The following is a 14,633-nucleotide window of genomic DNA, read 5'->3' on the forward strand; positions in this document are numbered from 1 at the left end:
ATTCGTGGGATAAATCCCCCTTGGTCATAATGTATAATTCCTTTTATATGTTGCTAGATTTGGTTTTCTAATATTTTGTTGAGGACTTTTTATGTTTACAATCATAAGGATATTGGTTTATTGTTTTATTACGTCTTTGTCCAGCTTTGCTATCAAGATAATACTGGCCTCTCAGAATGAGTTGAAAGGGATTCCCTCCTCTATTTTTGGATAGAATTTGTAAAAGATTCATATTTCTTCTTTAAATGTTTAGTAGGATTTACCACTGAAGCCATCTTGGCTTAGCTTTATGTAAATATTTCATATTAAACTATTTACTTGTTATAGTTCTATTCAGATATTTTTATTTCCTTTTAATTCGGTTTTGGTATTTTGTATCCTTCTAGGATGTTTTTCCATCTCATGGCTTTTTGATGCCTCAGCTTACATATGGGCAAAGTTGCTTTTTAACAAATACACTCTCATACAGTCATAATGGTTGTTATTTCCCAGGAGCCACTGCCGTGGGGGACCTGCCCCTCCCTCAAGCTTCCCTACATCCCCCAACAAGTCAGCACCTAATGGTTAACATCTGTAACAGCAGGGGACCTTCTGACCCTAGTTCCAGCATAGTTGCCATCTATATAGACTGGTTGGTCCTCCTCCTGTACCAGTTATTAAATTTTTGAACATCACCTCTTGGAAACGGAAGACTGAGACCCCACTTCAGACTTGTTCCTCCTATTTTGATCTGAGGCTGATCATGTGCTTCAGCACTCCACTGGACAGGTCTGGCAGAATTCATCAATTGATTGGATATGTCTGACTGACAGTTGTGGGCGCTGAGAGAGAGGCCTGGGAAGCTTTCCCTAAGGCTGGCAGGGAGAGGGTGCTGTGTGGGGCCTGGGCTGATTTCTAATGAAAATTTAACTCCCAGCTATGGCTATTACAAAGAAAAGAAAAGTAGCTGATGATAAGCATGTAGCTCCAAGTAAGTGAAAGGAAGACTATGTCTGTGCTAACAGATGTTATTATAAGACCCAACACACATTGAAAGAGACACGTATTTAAAAGCAAGGTCATGGGTTCAAACACTTCCAGAAGCCAGGCAGGGGAACGTGATTTGTTTAATCAGCTCAGAGATGCACCTTTTGGTGCTTAAACGTCTCTGAAATTGGAATGAATGCTACAGTTGATGGCGAATCTTTGTGTAATAGCAGTGTTGTTCTATTCTTATTGGTTATAAAAGAGTGGTATATCTGATAATCCTATAAAAGTGATGGTAATTTAGGTTAGATTAAATTTAGAAAATGAGTGCCAAGAGGCATGGGCTGGGAAAACCACATCCCTTTATGTCAGCCTCTCACTTTGAAAGGAGAGGTGTGGATCGTTAAAATAAGAAAAAGGCAACACAGGAGCAAGGATAGGTGGCAACTACTTTGTTGCCGCCCTGTCCCTGGGAACAATAGGGAGTGATACCCTACTGCCAAGGCTCCTGCCATTCCCCCCTCGCTGATGTTGCCTGAGATGACATGGGCCCAGTGTGGAAGGTGTTGTGAGTTTTCCTAGGAAGCCAGAAATCCCAAAAGCTAGATCTTAACACGTATGTGAAAACTTCTAATTTTAAAATAATGGCTTAATTTTTTTTTTTCACTTTCACTCTCTGGCTGAAAATTAAAGACAAAAAAAGTGTGTGCAAAGTAGATCAGACCTGTGAGTACTTGAATTATAACTGTTGCTTTAAGGATTTAATATTAGAGGCAACGTGAGAAAAACCACTTTTTAGAGTTAAGCCAAAAAAGAAAGAAAAATCCGCTCAATTTCAAAGTTTAGCACTAGGTTCAAGGCCCAGAATAGCAAATATTACAGAACGCATTGCTTACGTAGCTTCTAAAATTTCCTCTCTGCCTCCCCTAAGTAGAAGATAAAGTGTGGTTAAATCTGTCAAAGGTGTTACTTTTCCTGGTTATAAAAGCATATGATTAGTTTTTAAAATGCAGGCTTAGGTTTCCAAAGCAGGAGTATTTGCTTCCCAGTGCTAAAGATGGGTCAGTGAAAGTCGGGATGATGTGGTGGGAAACCACCAAATTATTAGAAGACCTGGGTCCTGATTCTGCCTGTGTGATATTGGACAAGTCATTTAGTTTCTGTCAGCTTCATTGTCCTCAGTTACAAAATAGGGATAATCATAACTTCCTCCGTATCTCCTATGGCTGTGGTAAGGGCCACAGAAGATAAAATATGGGAAAGCATAAAGTTTACATAATCATCAGTTGTGATGGTATTTTGGTATTGCCCAAATCACATGAGTAATTGGACTAGCACATAGACTTGAATCTTGGATTCCCCCTCCCAATTTCCTGCTCTTTTTGTAGACCACAACACTTACTGAAATGATCAAATCATCAACCAGTGGGATGAATAGATGAGAAGGCTTAAGTCAAGAGCCTATTAGAAAAAAAGCCAGCCATTATCTTGGCATCCAAGATAGCACGGAGTCTCTGTACAGCGGGGTTTCAGCAAAGCTTAGATGTTGAACCTATGGCTTAGTCTTTCATGATTTTGAAGGGCTACCCAGGAACGAGTTTTGCTGGGACTGATGGACTGAGTTTTGCTTTCTCACTCACTAGCCTTCAGCTAGTTTCTTTCCTCTCTCATGTTTTCAGTCTCTGTTATTTCATGAAGGAGAGAAAAGCTCCCACTTTCTTCCTTCTTGGTGAAACTGGAAAGCTCTCTTTTGTATTAATAAAGAGTGGCCACACTTTACCTTGATAACTATGTCCAGTCTAACCTCTTCAACACTCACCTCTAGCCATCTCAAATCCTATTTTTATGTAGACATGGAATAAGTCACTAATCTTTTTAAAAAGGAAAGGAAAAAATGTGACCTTTAAAAAGATGTCACTCAGAACTAGTGGTATATTTTTAACTTCTTTTTTTGTTTTTTACATTTTTTAAGTAGGCTCTACACCCAACATGGGGCTTGAACTCATGACCCTGAGATCAAGTGTCACATACTCTACTGACTGAGCCAACTAGGTGACCCAACATATTTCTAACTTCTAAGTTGGAGATTCTTATATAAATTTTCTCCCACAGCCTTAAATTCAATCTGGCTGAAACCAAATTGATTATCTTATCAAAATGACCATTTCCCTTTACTCACTACTTCTGTCCATGGCGTCACTGTGTTTTACGGATCAGTAAACTTTTTCTGTAAAGGGCCGGACGGTACATACTTTAGGCTTTGAGAACGATAAGGTTTCCGTCACAGATACTCACCTCACCTGTTGTAGTACAAAAGTGGCCGTAGATAATATATAAATTATTGTGTCGTGTTCCAATAAAGCTTTATTTATAAAAACAAACAGTGGCCAGCACTTGGCCCATGCCATAGTGTGCCAAAGCCTATCTAGAGTTTCTGGATGAAAATATCAGAGTCAGTCTTGACTACCTCCCTTCTTTAATTTTTACATCGAAGCAGTTCTCAAGCTGCATAATTATTTCTTTCAGTAATTCTTCTTATCCTTCCCTTCACTTCCCTTTTCACTTCCACTATGCCCCTGAATTCATTCTGTGCTATATTCAGTGGTTCATTTGACTGGTGGTAAGAGGTGGCTGCAGAACCATACCCACTTACTGAAGAGGGTACCAGGATTTCTAGGGAGAAGTTTTAAGAAGGATATAGAATATTCTAATTGTATTTTTAGAGAAAATGCCTACTTTGTCAGAATATAAACTATAGAAAGTAAAACCTGATGAAATCTTTTTAGATGGTAGGTCATGGTTAAAAATGGTTGACAAACATTGCTCAAATTTAGAATTTCCCAAGATATGCAGTGTTTACAATTGGTGATGCGTAATGTGATATTAAGTGGAACACAGACCAACTTTTAAAATATTAATACTTATGTTTTTATTTTACACTCGATCTTAGCCAAAAGGCCGAGAAGCGATCTTATGTTTTTATTTTAATGTGTATTGGGAGAAAATATGACATCAAACCCATAATATCACTGATTATTTATTAGGGTAAAGCCAAAGTAATATTTAGGTTTTTAAAAAGTTAAAGTCTTAAGGAAAAAGTTAATATTGTAGGCAGAATACAGATACGCTAACAGTTATCAAGATGGTAGGAGACTATCTAAATTTTGAAAATTAGTGGCCACTTTGCTTCCTGTGGTTCCCATTACATTTGGCTATCAATTAACATATCAGTCTCAGCATTTTCATTTCTCTTTCTTGAAAAAACCTTCAGGGGCTCATCACTATTTGCCAAATAAAGTCAATCAAACTCTTAGCCTAAAATCGATGTCTTCTAAACCTGGCTCCAGCCTTCCAGTTCTCCTCTATCTCCTTGCTTCCCAAACTGTGCTCAAATAGTACCAGTTGCGGGGCGCCTGGGTGGCTCAGTGGGTTAAAGCCTCTGCCTTCGGCTCAGGTCATGATCTCAGGCTCCTGGGATCAAGGCCCATATCGGGCTTTCTGCTCAGCAGGGAGCCTGCTTCCCTCTCTCTCTCTACCTGCCTCTCTGCCTACTTGTGATCTCTCTCTCTCTGTCAAATAAATAAATAAAATCTTAAAAAAAAAAGTACCAGTTGCATAAGATTTAATGAGTATTTCAGAAAAGAGGATTTTGTGGTCCAAAAAGTTAGGGGAAATGTTGCATACTATATCCCTCTGAGGTATATTCACAAGGAATTATATGACATTAAAGCCTTTGAGAAGACTTGAGGTAATAAAACTTGTCCATGTTTATGGTAGAACCCTCCTTTTGTGGAACCAGTGTTTGTGTTTACCAACTTAGTTGATCATCTTTGTCAATAACCCTCTCTTGTAAATGGTGCATTAATGTCTTGTGGGTCTAGTGTACTAGAGGGGTTTGTTTAGAACATGCTGTTCTATATCCATGTCCCCAACATAGATACAAACAACACAGATACAAACCAACTACCCACAGCTAGCTAGAGCCCCATTTCACCTTGCTCTTCTGCCTTTGCTAATTATTCACTCTACTTGGGGTGCTTTCTCCTCTCTGTCCTTGTTCTCAAAAGCTTTTCAACCAAGCAACCTGATTTCCCACAACAGTAATGGTTCTTATTTCTGAAGGCTTAACCACTTTCCATTCTTCCACTTTTCTTACCACCCAGTATCAGTATCATGGTAGATGTGTACCTGATCTTTTTTTCCTGCTAGATTTTACATTTCTTGGAGTTACTGTTTTCCACATAGTGCACTGCTCATAGTAGGAATTCAATAAATATTTGATGAATGAATGACAGTAGGGTGAAATTTGAGATAACTTATCTGTAGTAAATAATAGAATTGGAGTTTGAAGGATCTACATGGGGAGAGAGACAAATGGGGAAGGATCTCTGAAAGCCTGATTAGATAGATAGATAGATAGATAGATAGATAGATAGATAGATATCAGATACACACACACACACATATATATTTGGAAACAGCTTTATTAATTTATATACAAGAGTGTACAATCTGATAAATCTTGGCTTATGTATATAGCCATGAAACTACCACCACAATCAACATAATAATATCACTATCACCCCAAAATGTTTCTTCATTTTCAAACGATTCTTCGAGATCTCTATATCCTCCTCCTCTCTGTATCTTCTCCTCAATCCCCCTCACCACCAGCCCAGTCCAAGACAACCACTGATCTGCCTTTGGTCATTATGCATTGGTTTGCATTTTCTGGAATTTCATATGAAGGGAGCCACATAGTAGCAGTTTCTTCCTTCTGGCTTCTTGTAACTGAACCAATTCATGTTATAACATATCTGTTTCTTTTTATAGCTGAGTATTATTGCAATATATAACTATACCACAGTTTGCTTATCCATTTACCAATGGATGGGCAGTTGAGTTGTTTCTAGTGTTTGGCTATAAAAAATAAAACTCCTATGAATATTTGTGCATAAGTTCTTCCATGAGCATATGGTTTCATTTCTCATGTTAACATCTAGGAGTTAAATGAGTCATGGGCGAGGGGAATGTTTAGCTTATTAAGAAACTGCCACGTTGGGGCGCCTGACTGGCTCAGTCACGAGGACATGCGACTCTTGATCTTGGGGATGTAAGTTGAGAACCTACATTGGGTGTAGAGATTACTTTAAAAAAAATAAAATCTTTACAAAAAAGAGACTGCCAGATGTTTTTTTCCAAAGTGATTGTAGCATTTTGCATTCCCACCAATAGTGTGTGCGAGTTAATGTTCCACCTGCTTAAGTATCGTCAGTCTTTTCAATCTTAGCCATTCTGATTGGTGCAAGTAATATCTTGTAGCTTTCCCTTGTATTTCCCTAATGACTAATGATGTTGAGCATCTTTTCATGTGCCTATTTGTCATTGATATATTTTCTTTGATGATGTGTTAAAATATTTTGCCTGTTTTTGTAGTGAGCTGTTTGTTTTCTCATATTTAAGTTTTAAGAGTCCTTTACGGATTCAAGGTACAAGTCCTTTATTAGATACATAGTTTGCAAATACTTTCTTGGAGCCTGTGGCTTGTCTTTTCATTCTCTTAACAGTTTCTTTTGAAGAACAAACTTTTCAATTTTGATGAAGTCCTATTTGTCACTTTGCTCTTTTTTATGATTCTTTTGTATCATATTTAGGAAATCTTGGCTTAATCCAGGGTCACAAATATTTTCATATAGAGATCTGTGTTCCATTTTGAGTTCATTCTTCTGTATGGTGTGAGGTAAGGATCAAAGATTTTTGTTTATCTTATTTTTATATATAAATATCCATTTGTTCTTTTTTTTTTTTTTTTGTAATTTCCAGAGGTAGAGTTTAGTGATTCATCAGCTGCATATAAACCAGTGCTCATTACATCAAGTGCCCTCCTTCATGCCCATCACCAGTTACCTCCCCTCCAGCTACCCTCAGTTTGTTTCCTATCATTAAGAGTCTCTTATGGTTTGTCTCCCTCTCTGGTTTCATCTTGTTTTATTTTTCCCTCCCTTCTCCTATGATCCTCTGTTTTGTTTCTTATATTCCACATATGAGTGAGATCGTATGATAATTGTCTTTCTCACATTGACTTATTTCACTTAGCATAATACCCCCTAGTTCTATCCACATTGTTGCAAATGGCAAGATTTCAAGTTTTTAATGGCTGGGTAATATTCCACTGTATATAGATACGACAGTTATCCATTCATCTGTCCATGGACATCTGGGTTCTTTCCAATATTTAGTTGTTCTAAGACCATCTGTTGAACAGACTGTTCTTTCCTGAATTGCCTTAGCAATTTTGTCAGTGATCGGTTGTTTATATATGCTGAGGTCATTTCTCAACTCTCCATTCTGTTCCATTGATTTGTTTGTCTATCTTGACAGCAATACCAAACCGTCCTGGTAGCGTCATCTTATAATGGATCTTGATGAAAAGTCGTGTTCATCCTCTAACTTTATTCTTTTTTTTTTTTTAAAGATTTTATTTATTTGTTAGAGAGAGAGAGAGAGAGCATGAGCACAGGCAGACAGAGTGGTAGGCAGAGGCAGAGGGAGAAGCAGGCTCCCCGCTGAGCAAGGAGCCCGATGTGGGACTCGATCCCAGGACGCTGGGATCATGACCTGAGCTGAAGGCAGCCGCTTAACCAACTGAGCCACTCAGGCGTCCCTAACTTTATTCTTCTTTTACAAAGTCATTTTGGGTGCTGCAGGTCCTTTGCATTTTCACATGAACTTTAGAAAAAGTTTGCCAATTTCTACAAAAACAAAACCCCCTGTGGGACGCCTGGGTGGCTCAGTAGGTTGAGTCGCTGCCTTTGGCTTGGGTCATGATCCCAGGGTCCTGGGATTGAGTTCCACTTCAGGCTTCTTGCTCAGTGGGGAGCCTGCTTCTCTCTCTGCCTCAGCCTGCCACTTTGCCAGCTTGTGCTTGCTCTCTCTCTCTGTCTCTGACTAAATAAATAAATAAAATCTTAAAAAAACAAAACAAAGCAAAACAAAAAGCAAGACCAAACCATTCAGGGACTTCGATCTGAATGGCTTTAAGTCTATCTATCAATTTGGGGAGAATTGACATCTTAACAATATTGAGTTTTCCAGCCCATGTTACATGGTATATGTTTAAGTCTCCTTTAATATCTTTCAGCTATATTTTGTAGTTTTAATTATACAAGTCCCATTCACTTTTTGGAAGATTTATTTCTATTTCATTTTTCTAAATTAACATATAACATATTATTTGTTGCAGGGATACAGGTCTGTGATTCATCAGTCTTACACAATTCACAGCACTCATCATATTTTTGACGCTATTGTTCACAGCATCTTATTTTATTTGATTATCTACTGCTAAAATATGTAACTGCAATTTTGATATAGTGTTTTTGTATCCTTCAACCTTGTTAAACGTATTTATTCTAGGAGATTTTTTCCTGCATATCCATCAGATTTTCTACATAGATAATAAGAGAGATATACTGTCTGTGGGTAAAGACAGTTTTACCTCTTCTTTCCAGTTTGGTTCCCTTTTATTTGTTTTTCTTGATTGATTGCACTAGCAGGCACCTTTAGTACCATGTTAAATAGAAATATTGAGAGTGAGCTTCCTTGTTTTGTTTCTGATCTTAGGGAGAAAGCATTCTGTCTTCACCAAAAACTAGCTTTTTCTTAGATAGATGCCCTTTATCAGGTTGAGACAGCACAATTTTATTCCTACTTTGCTAAGATTTTTTTTTTTTTATTAGAAATGGATAATAGATGTTTGTCAAGTTCTTTTGGGGTGTTCATCAAAATGATCATGCAGTTTTTCTTTTGTAGGTTACTGATATCATGAATTACATTGACTGCTTTGTGAGTGTTAAACCAATTTTGCATTCCTGAGATAAACTGTACTTGGTCATGTTGAATTTTCTCTTTTACATATTACTAGGTTTAATTTGCTAAGATTTTCTTTTAATTTTTGCATCTATATTCCTGAGGAATATTGATCTGCAATTTTCTTTTGTTATTTCTTCTTGTTTTGGAATCAGGGTCTCATAGAATGAGTTAGGAAATATTTTCTTTTTCAATTTTCTGGATTGTATGAAATTGTCTTCCTTAAATATCTGGTAGAATTCACTAGTGAAGCCCTTTAGGCCTGGAGTTGTTTTTCTTTTTTCTTTTTCTTTTTTTGGAGGGAAGTTTTTAAAAATACAAATTCGGTTTCTTTAATAAATATAGTGCTATTCAGGTATCTGTTTCTTCTTGAGTGAGCTTTAGTATTTTGTGTCTTTAAAAGAATTTGTCCATTCATCTAAGTTGTCAGATGTATTAGCATAAAATTTTCATAACACTTCTGTATTAAACATACAATAATTATAGAATCTATAGTGATGACATCGCTCTCATTCCTGATATTGGTGATTTGTGTCTTCTCTCCTTCTTTTCTGATTAGTCCGGGTAGACATTTAATCGATGTGATTGGTCTCAAAGAACCAAATTTTGGTTTCATTGCTTTTTCTCTCTTGTTTTTTCTATGTTTATTTTATGGATTTGTGAGGCAGGTCTTATTATTTACTTTATGCTTTTCTTCTGTTTACCTTGAACTTACTTTGCTCTTTTTTTCTAGTTGCCAAAGGTAAAAGCTAAGGTCATGAACTTGAGAACTTTCTACTTTTCTTATATATGCCTTTAATGTCAAAAATCCTCCATAAGGACTGCTTTAGTGGCATTCCCAAATTCTTATGTGTTGTGTTTGTATTCATTCAGTTAAAACTACTTTCAAATTTCTTTTTTGATTTCTTCTTTAAACCATTGTTGGATTTTTTTTTTTTAAGAAGCGTATTGTTTAGTTTCCAAATACTTGAGCATTTTCCAGGTATCTTTCTGTTATTGACTTAAAATTTAATCCCATTGTAGTCATACAATATATTTTGTATGTCTTAAATCCTCATAAATTTACTGAAACTTGTTTTATGACCCAGAATAGAACCTGTCATATTAATGTCTATGTGCACTTGAAAAGAGTGTTATTCTACTCTCCTTGAGTAGAGTGTTCTAGTAAATGTCAAATCAAGTTGGTTGATGATGTAGTTCATGTCTTATGTCTCCTTAACTGATTTTCTGCCTATTTGGTGTGCCAATTATTAAAAGCAAGGTATTTAAATCTCAGACTGTAATTGAGGATTTGTCTATTTCTCCTTGCAATTCCTTCAGTTTGGGGTGTCCTATTTCAAAACTGTTATTAAGTGTATAAACGCTTAGAATGATTATGTCTTCATGACTGATTGACCTCTTATAACTATAAAATGACCTTTTTTTCTGATAATATTCTTGGCTGTACAATTTACTTTGGTATTAATAGAGACAATCCAACTTTGTTTTTGACTAATTTTAGTATCTAATTTTCCATCACTTAACCTTTAATCTAATTGTCTTTCTCTATTTGAAATGAATTTCTTATAGGCAACATACAGTTGGGTTTTACATTTTTATCCAGTCTCTCGATGTCTATCTCCTAAGTGGGGTGTTTAGACCATTTACATTTAATGTGATTGCTGATATAGTTAGAGTTAAGTCTGTCATCTTGCTATTTATTTTCTGTTTGTCCCATATGTTCTTTTTTCTCTTTCCCTACTTTTTTCTAGTTTCTACTGGGTTGTTTTTATAAGTCTTTTTATCTCCTTTGCTGGCTTATTACCTAAAATTCTTTATTTGGTTATTTTAATGGTTACTTGGGGTTTATACTATACATCTTTGACTAGGCCTACCTTCAATTAATATTATACCACTCCACATACAGTGTAAGAATTTGACAATTCCATTCCTTCCTTCCTCGCCTTTATGCTACTGTTATACATTTCACTTATACATATGTTACAAGTCCCACAGTACATTATTTTTTGTTAAAAAAAAAGTTGATTATCTTTTAAAGAGATTTAAGTAATATGAAAACAGTCTTACATATTTGCCCATGTAAGTATCATTCCCATTGTCTTCATTCCTTTGTGTAGGTCTAGATTTCCATTTGCTACCATGTTCCTTCCTTCTGAAAGACTTCCTGTAATAATTCTTGGAGAACATTGGAGTGCAAATCTGCTGATTATTAATTCTTTCAGTTTTTGGCTTTGAAATATATCTTTTCACTGGTGCAGAATTTTAGCTTGACAACTTTTTTTCTTTCCATACTGTAAGTATGTTGTTTTGCTCCCTTCTCATGTGCTTTTTTTCCCCCAAGAAATCTGCTGTCATCTATATATTTATTTTTTCATACTAATATGTTTTCCTCCTATGTTTAAGATTTTTCTCTCTACCTTGGTTTTAAGGAATTTGGTTATGCAGTTTTCTCTGTTTCTTGTGTGTAATGCTCATTGAACTTCTTGGATCTCCAGATTTTTTATTTTCTTAAAGTCTGGAAAATTTGGGGCTGTTATTTCTTCAAATATTTTTTCTGTCCCTGCTACAGTCTGCTTTCCTATAGAGACTCAAATTATATATATTAGGCAATTTGCAGTTGTTTCATAGCTTATGATTTTTTAGATTGTTTTTATTGCTAAATCTACAAGTTCAGTCATCTTTTCTTCTGTAATATCTAATCTGTCATTAATCCCATCTAGTCTATTTTTTTATCTCACATGTAATTTTCATATCTAGAAGTTGAATTTCAGCCTTTTAAAATATTTACTGTGTCTCTACTTAACTGTTTAAACATATGGAATACAATTATAATAACTACTTTAATACTCTTTTCTACTAATTTAACATCTGTGTCAATTCTGGGTTTTGAGTGATTCATTATTATTCTCATTATGGCCCAGGTTTGCCTGTCCCTTTGCATGCCTAGTAATCTTTGATTAGATGTCAAATTTTGTGAATTTTACCTTGTTGCATGCTAGCTATTTGTATGTCCTATACATCCTTGACTTTTGTCTTCTGGGGCAGTTTAGTTACTTAGAAATATGCTGATCCTTCTAGGTCTTATTGTTAAGCTTTGTTAGGTGAGTCTAAGCAGTGTTCAGTCTAGGGGTAGTAATTTCACACTACGGAAACAAAACCTTTCTGAGTGCTTTACCCAATGCATTATGAATTATGAGTTTTCCAGTCTGTTTGGTGGGAACAGGCATTGCCAGCCCTGTGTGAATGCCAGACACTGTTCCCTTCAATATTATTAGAAGGATTCTTTTCCCAGACTCAAACATTTTTCTTATACACATGCCGATCAGTATTTTCTCTCCATGTTGTAAGGATCCCTCTGCTAATCACAGGATCCTCTCTCTGTGCATCTCTAGCCTCTCCAGTAATCTATCCTATGAACTCTAACTGCCTATTCTCCCCAGGTCCTCAGCTCTAGTTTCTCAACTCAGAGAGTCTACGTGGTTACTTCTGTGTTTCTGCCCCTTGTATGTCCTAGAAACTTTCTCAAAGCAATAAGCTGGGGTAATCATGGGTCTCACTTTGTTTATTTTTTCCGTGATCACATCTGATATCTTATCTCTTGAAAACCATTGTTCCATAACGTCTTTGTCTGTGTGTGTGTGTGTGTGTGTGTGTGTGTTGGTTGGTTGGCTATTTCAGTCAAGAGAATAAATCTTGTCCCTATTGCCCCATCTTGACTAGAAATAAAAGTTACTAAATAATAATAACTTATTATTAAAAGTTATTCCTTATTAAAGTCATTGTTTCACTGCTTCAAAGTCAATTGGGGTTCAGGGGGTATAATCTGGGTTCTTTGAGAGTTGTTTGGGCTTGCTTGATTTCTCCTGTATATACATATATAAAATACATTTATAAATATGTATATTTTAATGAACAAGGAATGTTTGGTTTAGTTAAAATTGGAAATCAGCCTGATAGTTTTACAAAGAAGTTAGTACTACTTATCAGGATCCTTTTGGATGGAGTGCTACTAATTTCAAAGAACTCGTGGGTAGAGTGTTGGAATTTTCCTAGATGTAGCATCAGTTTCGAAAAATGTATATTTGTCTAAGTAAGTATGGAAATTACCATTTAACACCCTTATTTTCTTATTTAGAGGACAATGTATATAAAAATATGCAAGAATCAAAGGAAACCCCCATATCCAATCACCTAGATGAAATTGTTGCTGCTGTCAGCATAACGCCTAGAAAGAAGATCCAAAACAAACTGCCTCAGACAGCGCTATTCCAACCTCCTCGAGAGAAACTCCACCATTGTGAAGAGAAAGCGAAGTCCTATTCTAGCAGTCACGAAGTAAGGACCCTTCCTTTTCTATGCATGCACTCCAGTAACTGATGAGAGTTTAGGTTACATTTCTAGCCTCAGGAGTTTGGTATAAGAGAATATATGGAGTAACGAGCGGGTGTAGCCCTCCAGGCTCCAGGCACAGCGCTTGGCACAGTCAGCATGATACTTGCTGAATGAATGACAAATGAACGAACAGGTTTACCCTGACCTTCAGCGAGTGTATACTAGACCAACTGGTTGTAGGTTTGACCTCCTGGAGTCTTTTTCCACCGCTGAGTACATAGTTCCTGAGCTCCCCCTAGTGCCGGGTCTAGGCACTGCAACAGAACACAAAGGTGGAACTTCTACAGCGCTTAACAATTCTTACACTCTTGATCATGTTTTCCACATACATCGTTCCCATTCTGTCCTCAGAGTTTTGCTCATTCACTCGCTCATTCAATATGCGTTCCTCTACCACCACTTACGTGGCAGGTCCTGTGTGGGGTTGAGCGTGTGGCTCTTGATTTTGGCTCCAGGTCCTGGGATGGAGCCCCGAGCTTCTGGCTCCTTGCGCAGCGAGAAGTGGGCTGGAGAATCTCTCTCTCCCACTGCCCCTCCCCACTCTAAATCTTTAAAAAAATAACAGCCCCAGCAAGGAATCGTAAGAATCTGAACGACAACAGAGGCAGCTGCAATGCTGAGATATGACAGGAATTTGGAAATGGGAATCACGGAGGCGATGAAGGGGTTGTCGAGGCAAGAACCAATCATTGGGGGAGGGGGGTGTATCCAGTTCATGACCTAGCTCTGAGACGGCATGGTGGTGGGAGGCTTGCCAGTGCGTTTGCCTAATTGTGATGACTACAGGATGAAGAGCAGGATTATGGAGAGGAGACGTGAATTTGGTTTTGAACATGGACTTCATCATTATCCAATCCATATTTGTTCAGTATCCACTATGTGCCAGCCTCTGTGTGAAGTACACAGTAGGCTGGCAGCCTTTCTCCGCGCCCCCCCCCCCCCCCGCCCAGATCTGTGAGAGAATTAAGCCTTAATTCTTAAGACTTAATTAAGAAGCCTTAATTAAGGGCGCCTGGGTGGCTCAGTGGGTTAAAGCCTCTGTCTTTGGCTTAGGTCATGATCCCAGAGTTGTGGGATCGAGCCCCGCATCCGGCTCTCTGCTCAGCGGGGACCCTGCTCCCCCCACCCCGGCCTGCTTCTCTGCCTACTTGTGATCTCTGTCAAATAAATAAAATCTTAAAAAAAAAAAAAAAAAAAGGAAGCCTTAATTAAGCAGTTGCAGTCAGCACTGTAAATACACGAACAGAAGTTGTGACATTAAGGAAAGAGGAGGGGCCTGTCTGTGAGGAGGGAACATATGAGCTGAGACCTTAGGAAGGGAAGGAGCCAGCATGGAGGAGTTAAGGGAAAAGAGTTCCAGGGAGAGGGAACAGCACATGTAAAGTCTCTGAGGTGGGCATGAGTGT

At 37.4% G+C, this 14,633-nt stretch overlaps 1 protein-coding gene across 6 annotated transcripts in view; it reads left to right on the forward strand.

Moving 5' to 3' along the window:
* TTC23 (tetratricopeptide repeat domain 23) overlaps positions 1 to 14,633 on the forward strand; it is a 97,651-nt gene that overhangs the window by 5,644 nt on the left and 77,374 nt on the right. For 3 of the 6 annotated variants that reach the window (XM_032836031.1, XM_032836036.1, XM_032836032.1), the window contains exons 1-2: positions 837 to 970; positions 12,971 to 13,170. In XM_032836031.1, coding sequence (XP_032691922.1) covers positions 919 to 970; positions 12,971 to 13,170 — 252 coding nt within the window. In that variant the 5' untranslated portion in view covers positions 837 to 918. Of the gene's footprint in view, positions 1 to 549; positions 769 to 836; positions 971 to 12,970; positions 13,171 to 14,633 lie in introns of those variants that run through there. The other 3 variants (XM_032836034.1, XM_032836033.1, XM_032836035.1) reach the window with 2 other exon arrangements.

Source organism: Lontra canadensis, unplaced genomic scaffold, assembly GCF_010015895.1.
Source record: "Lontra canadensis isolate GAN:19392208 unplaced genomic scaffold, GSC_riverotter_1.0 scaffold89, whole genome shotgun sequence".
In the NCBI taxonomy this organism is placed as follows: domain Eukaryota; kingdom Metazoa; phylum Chordata; class Mammalia; order Carnivora; family Mustelidae; genus Lontra; species Lontra canadensis.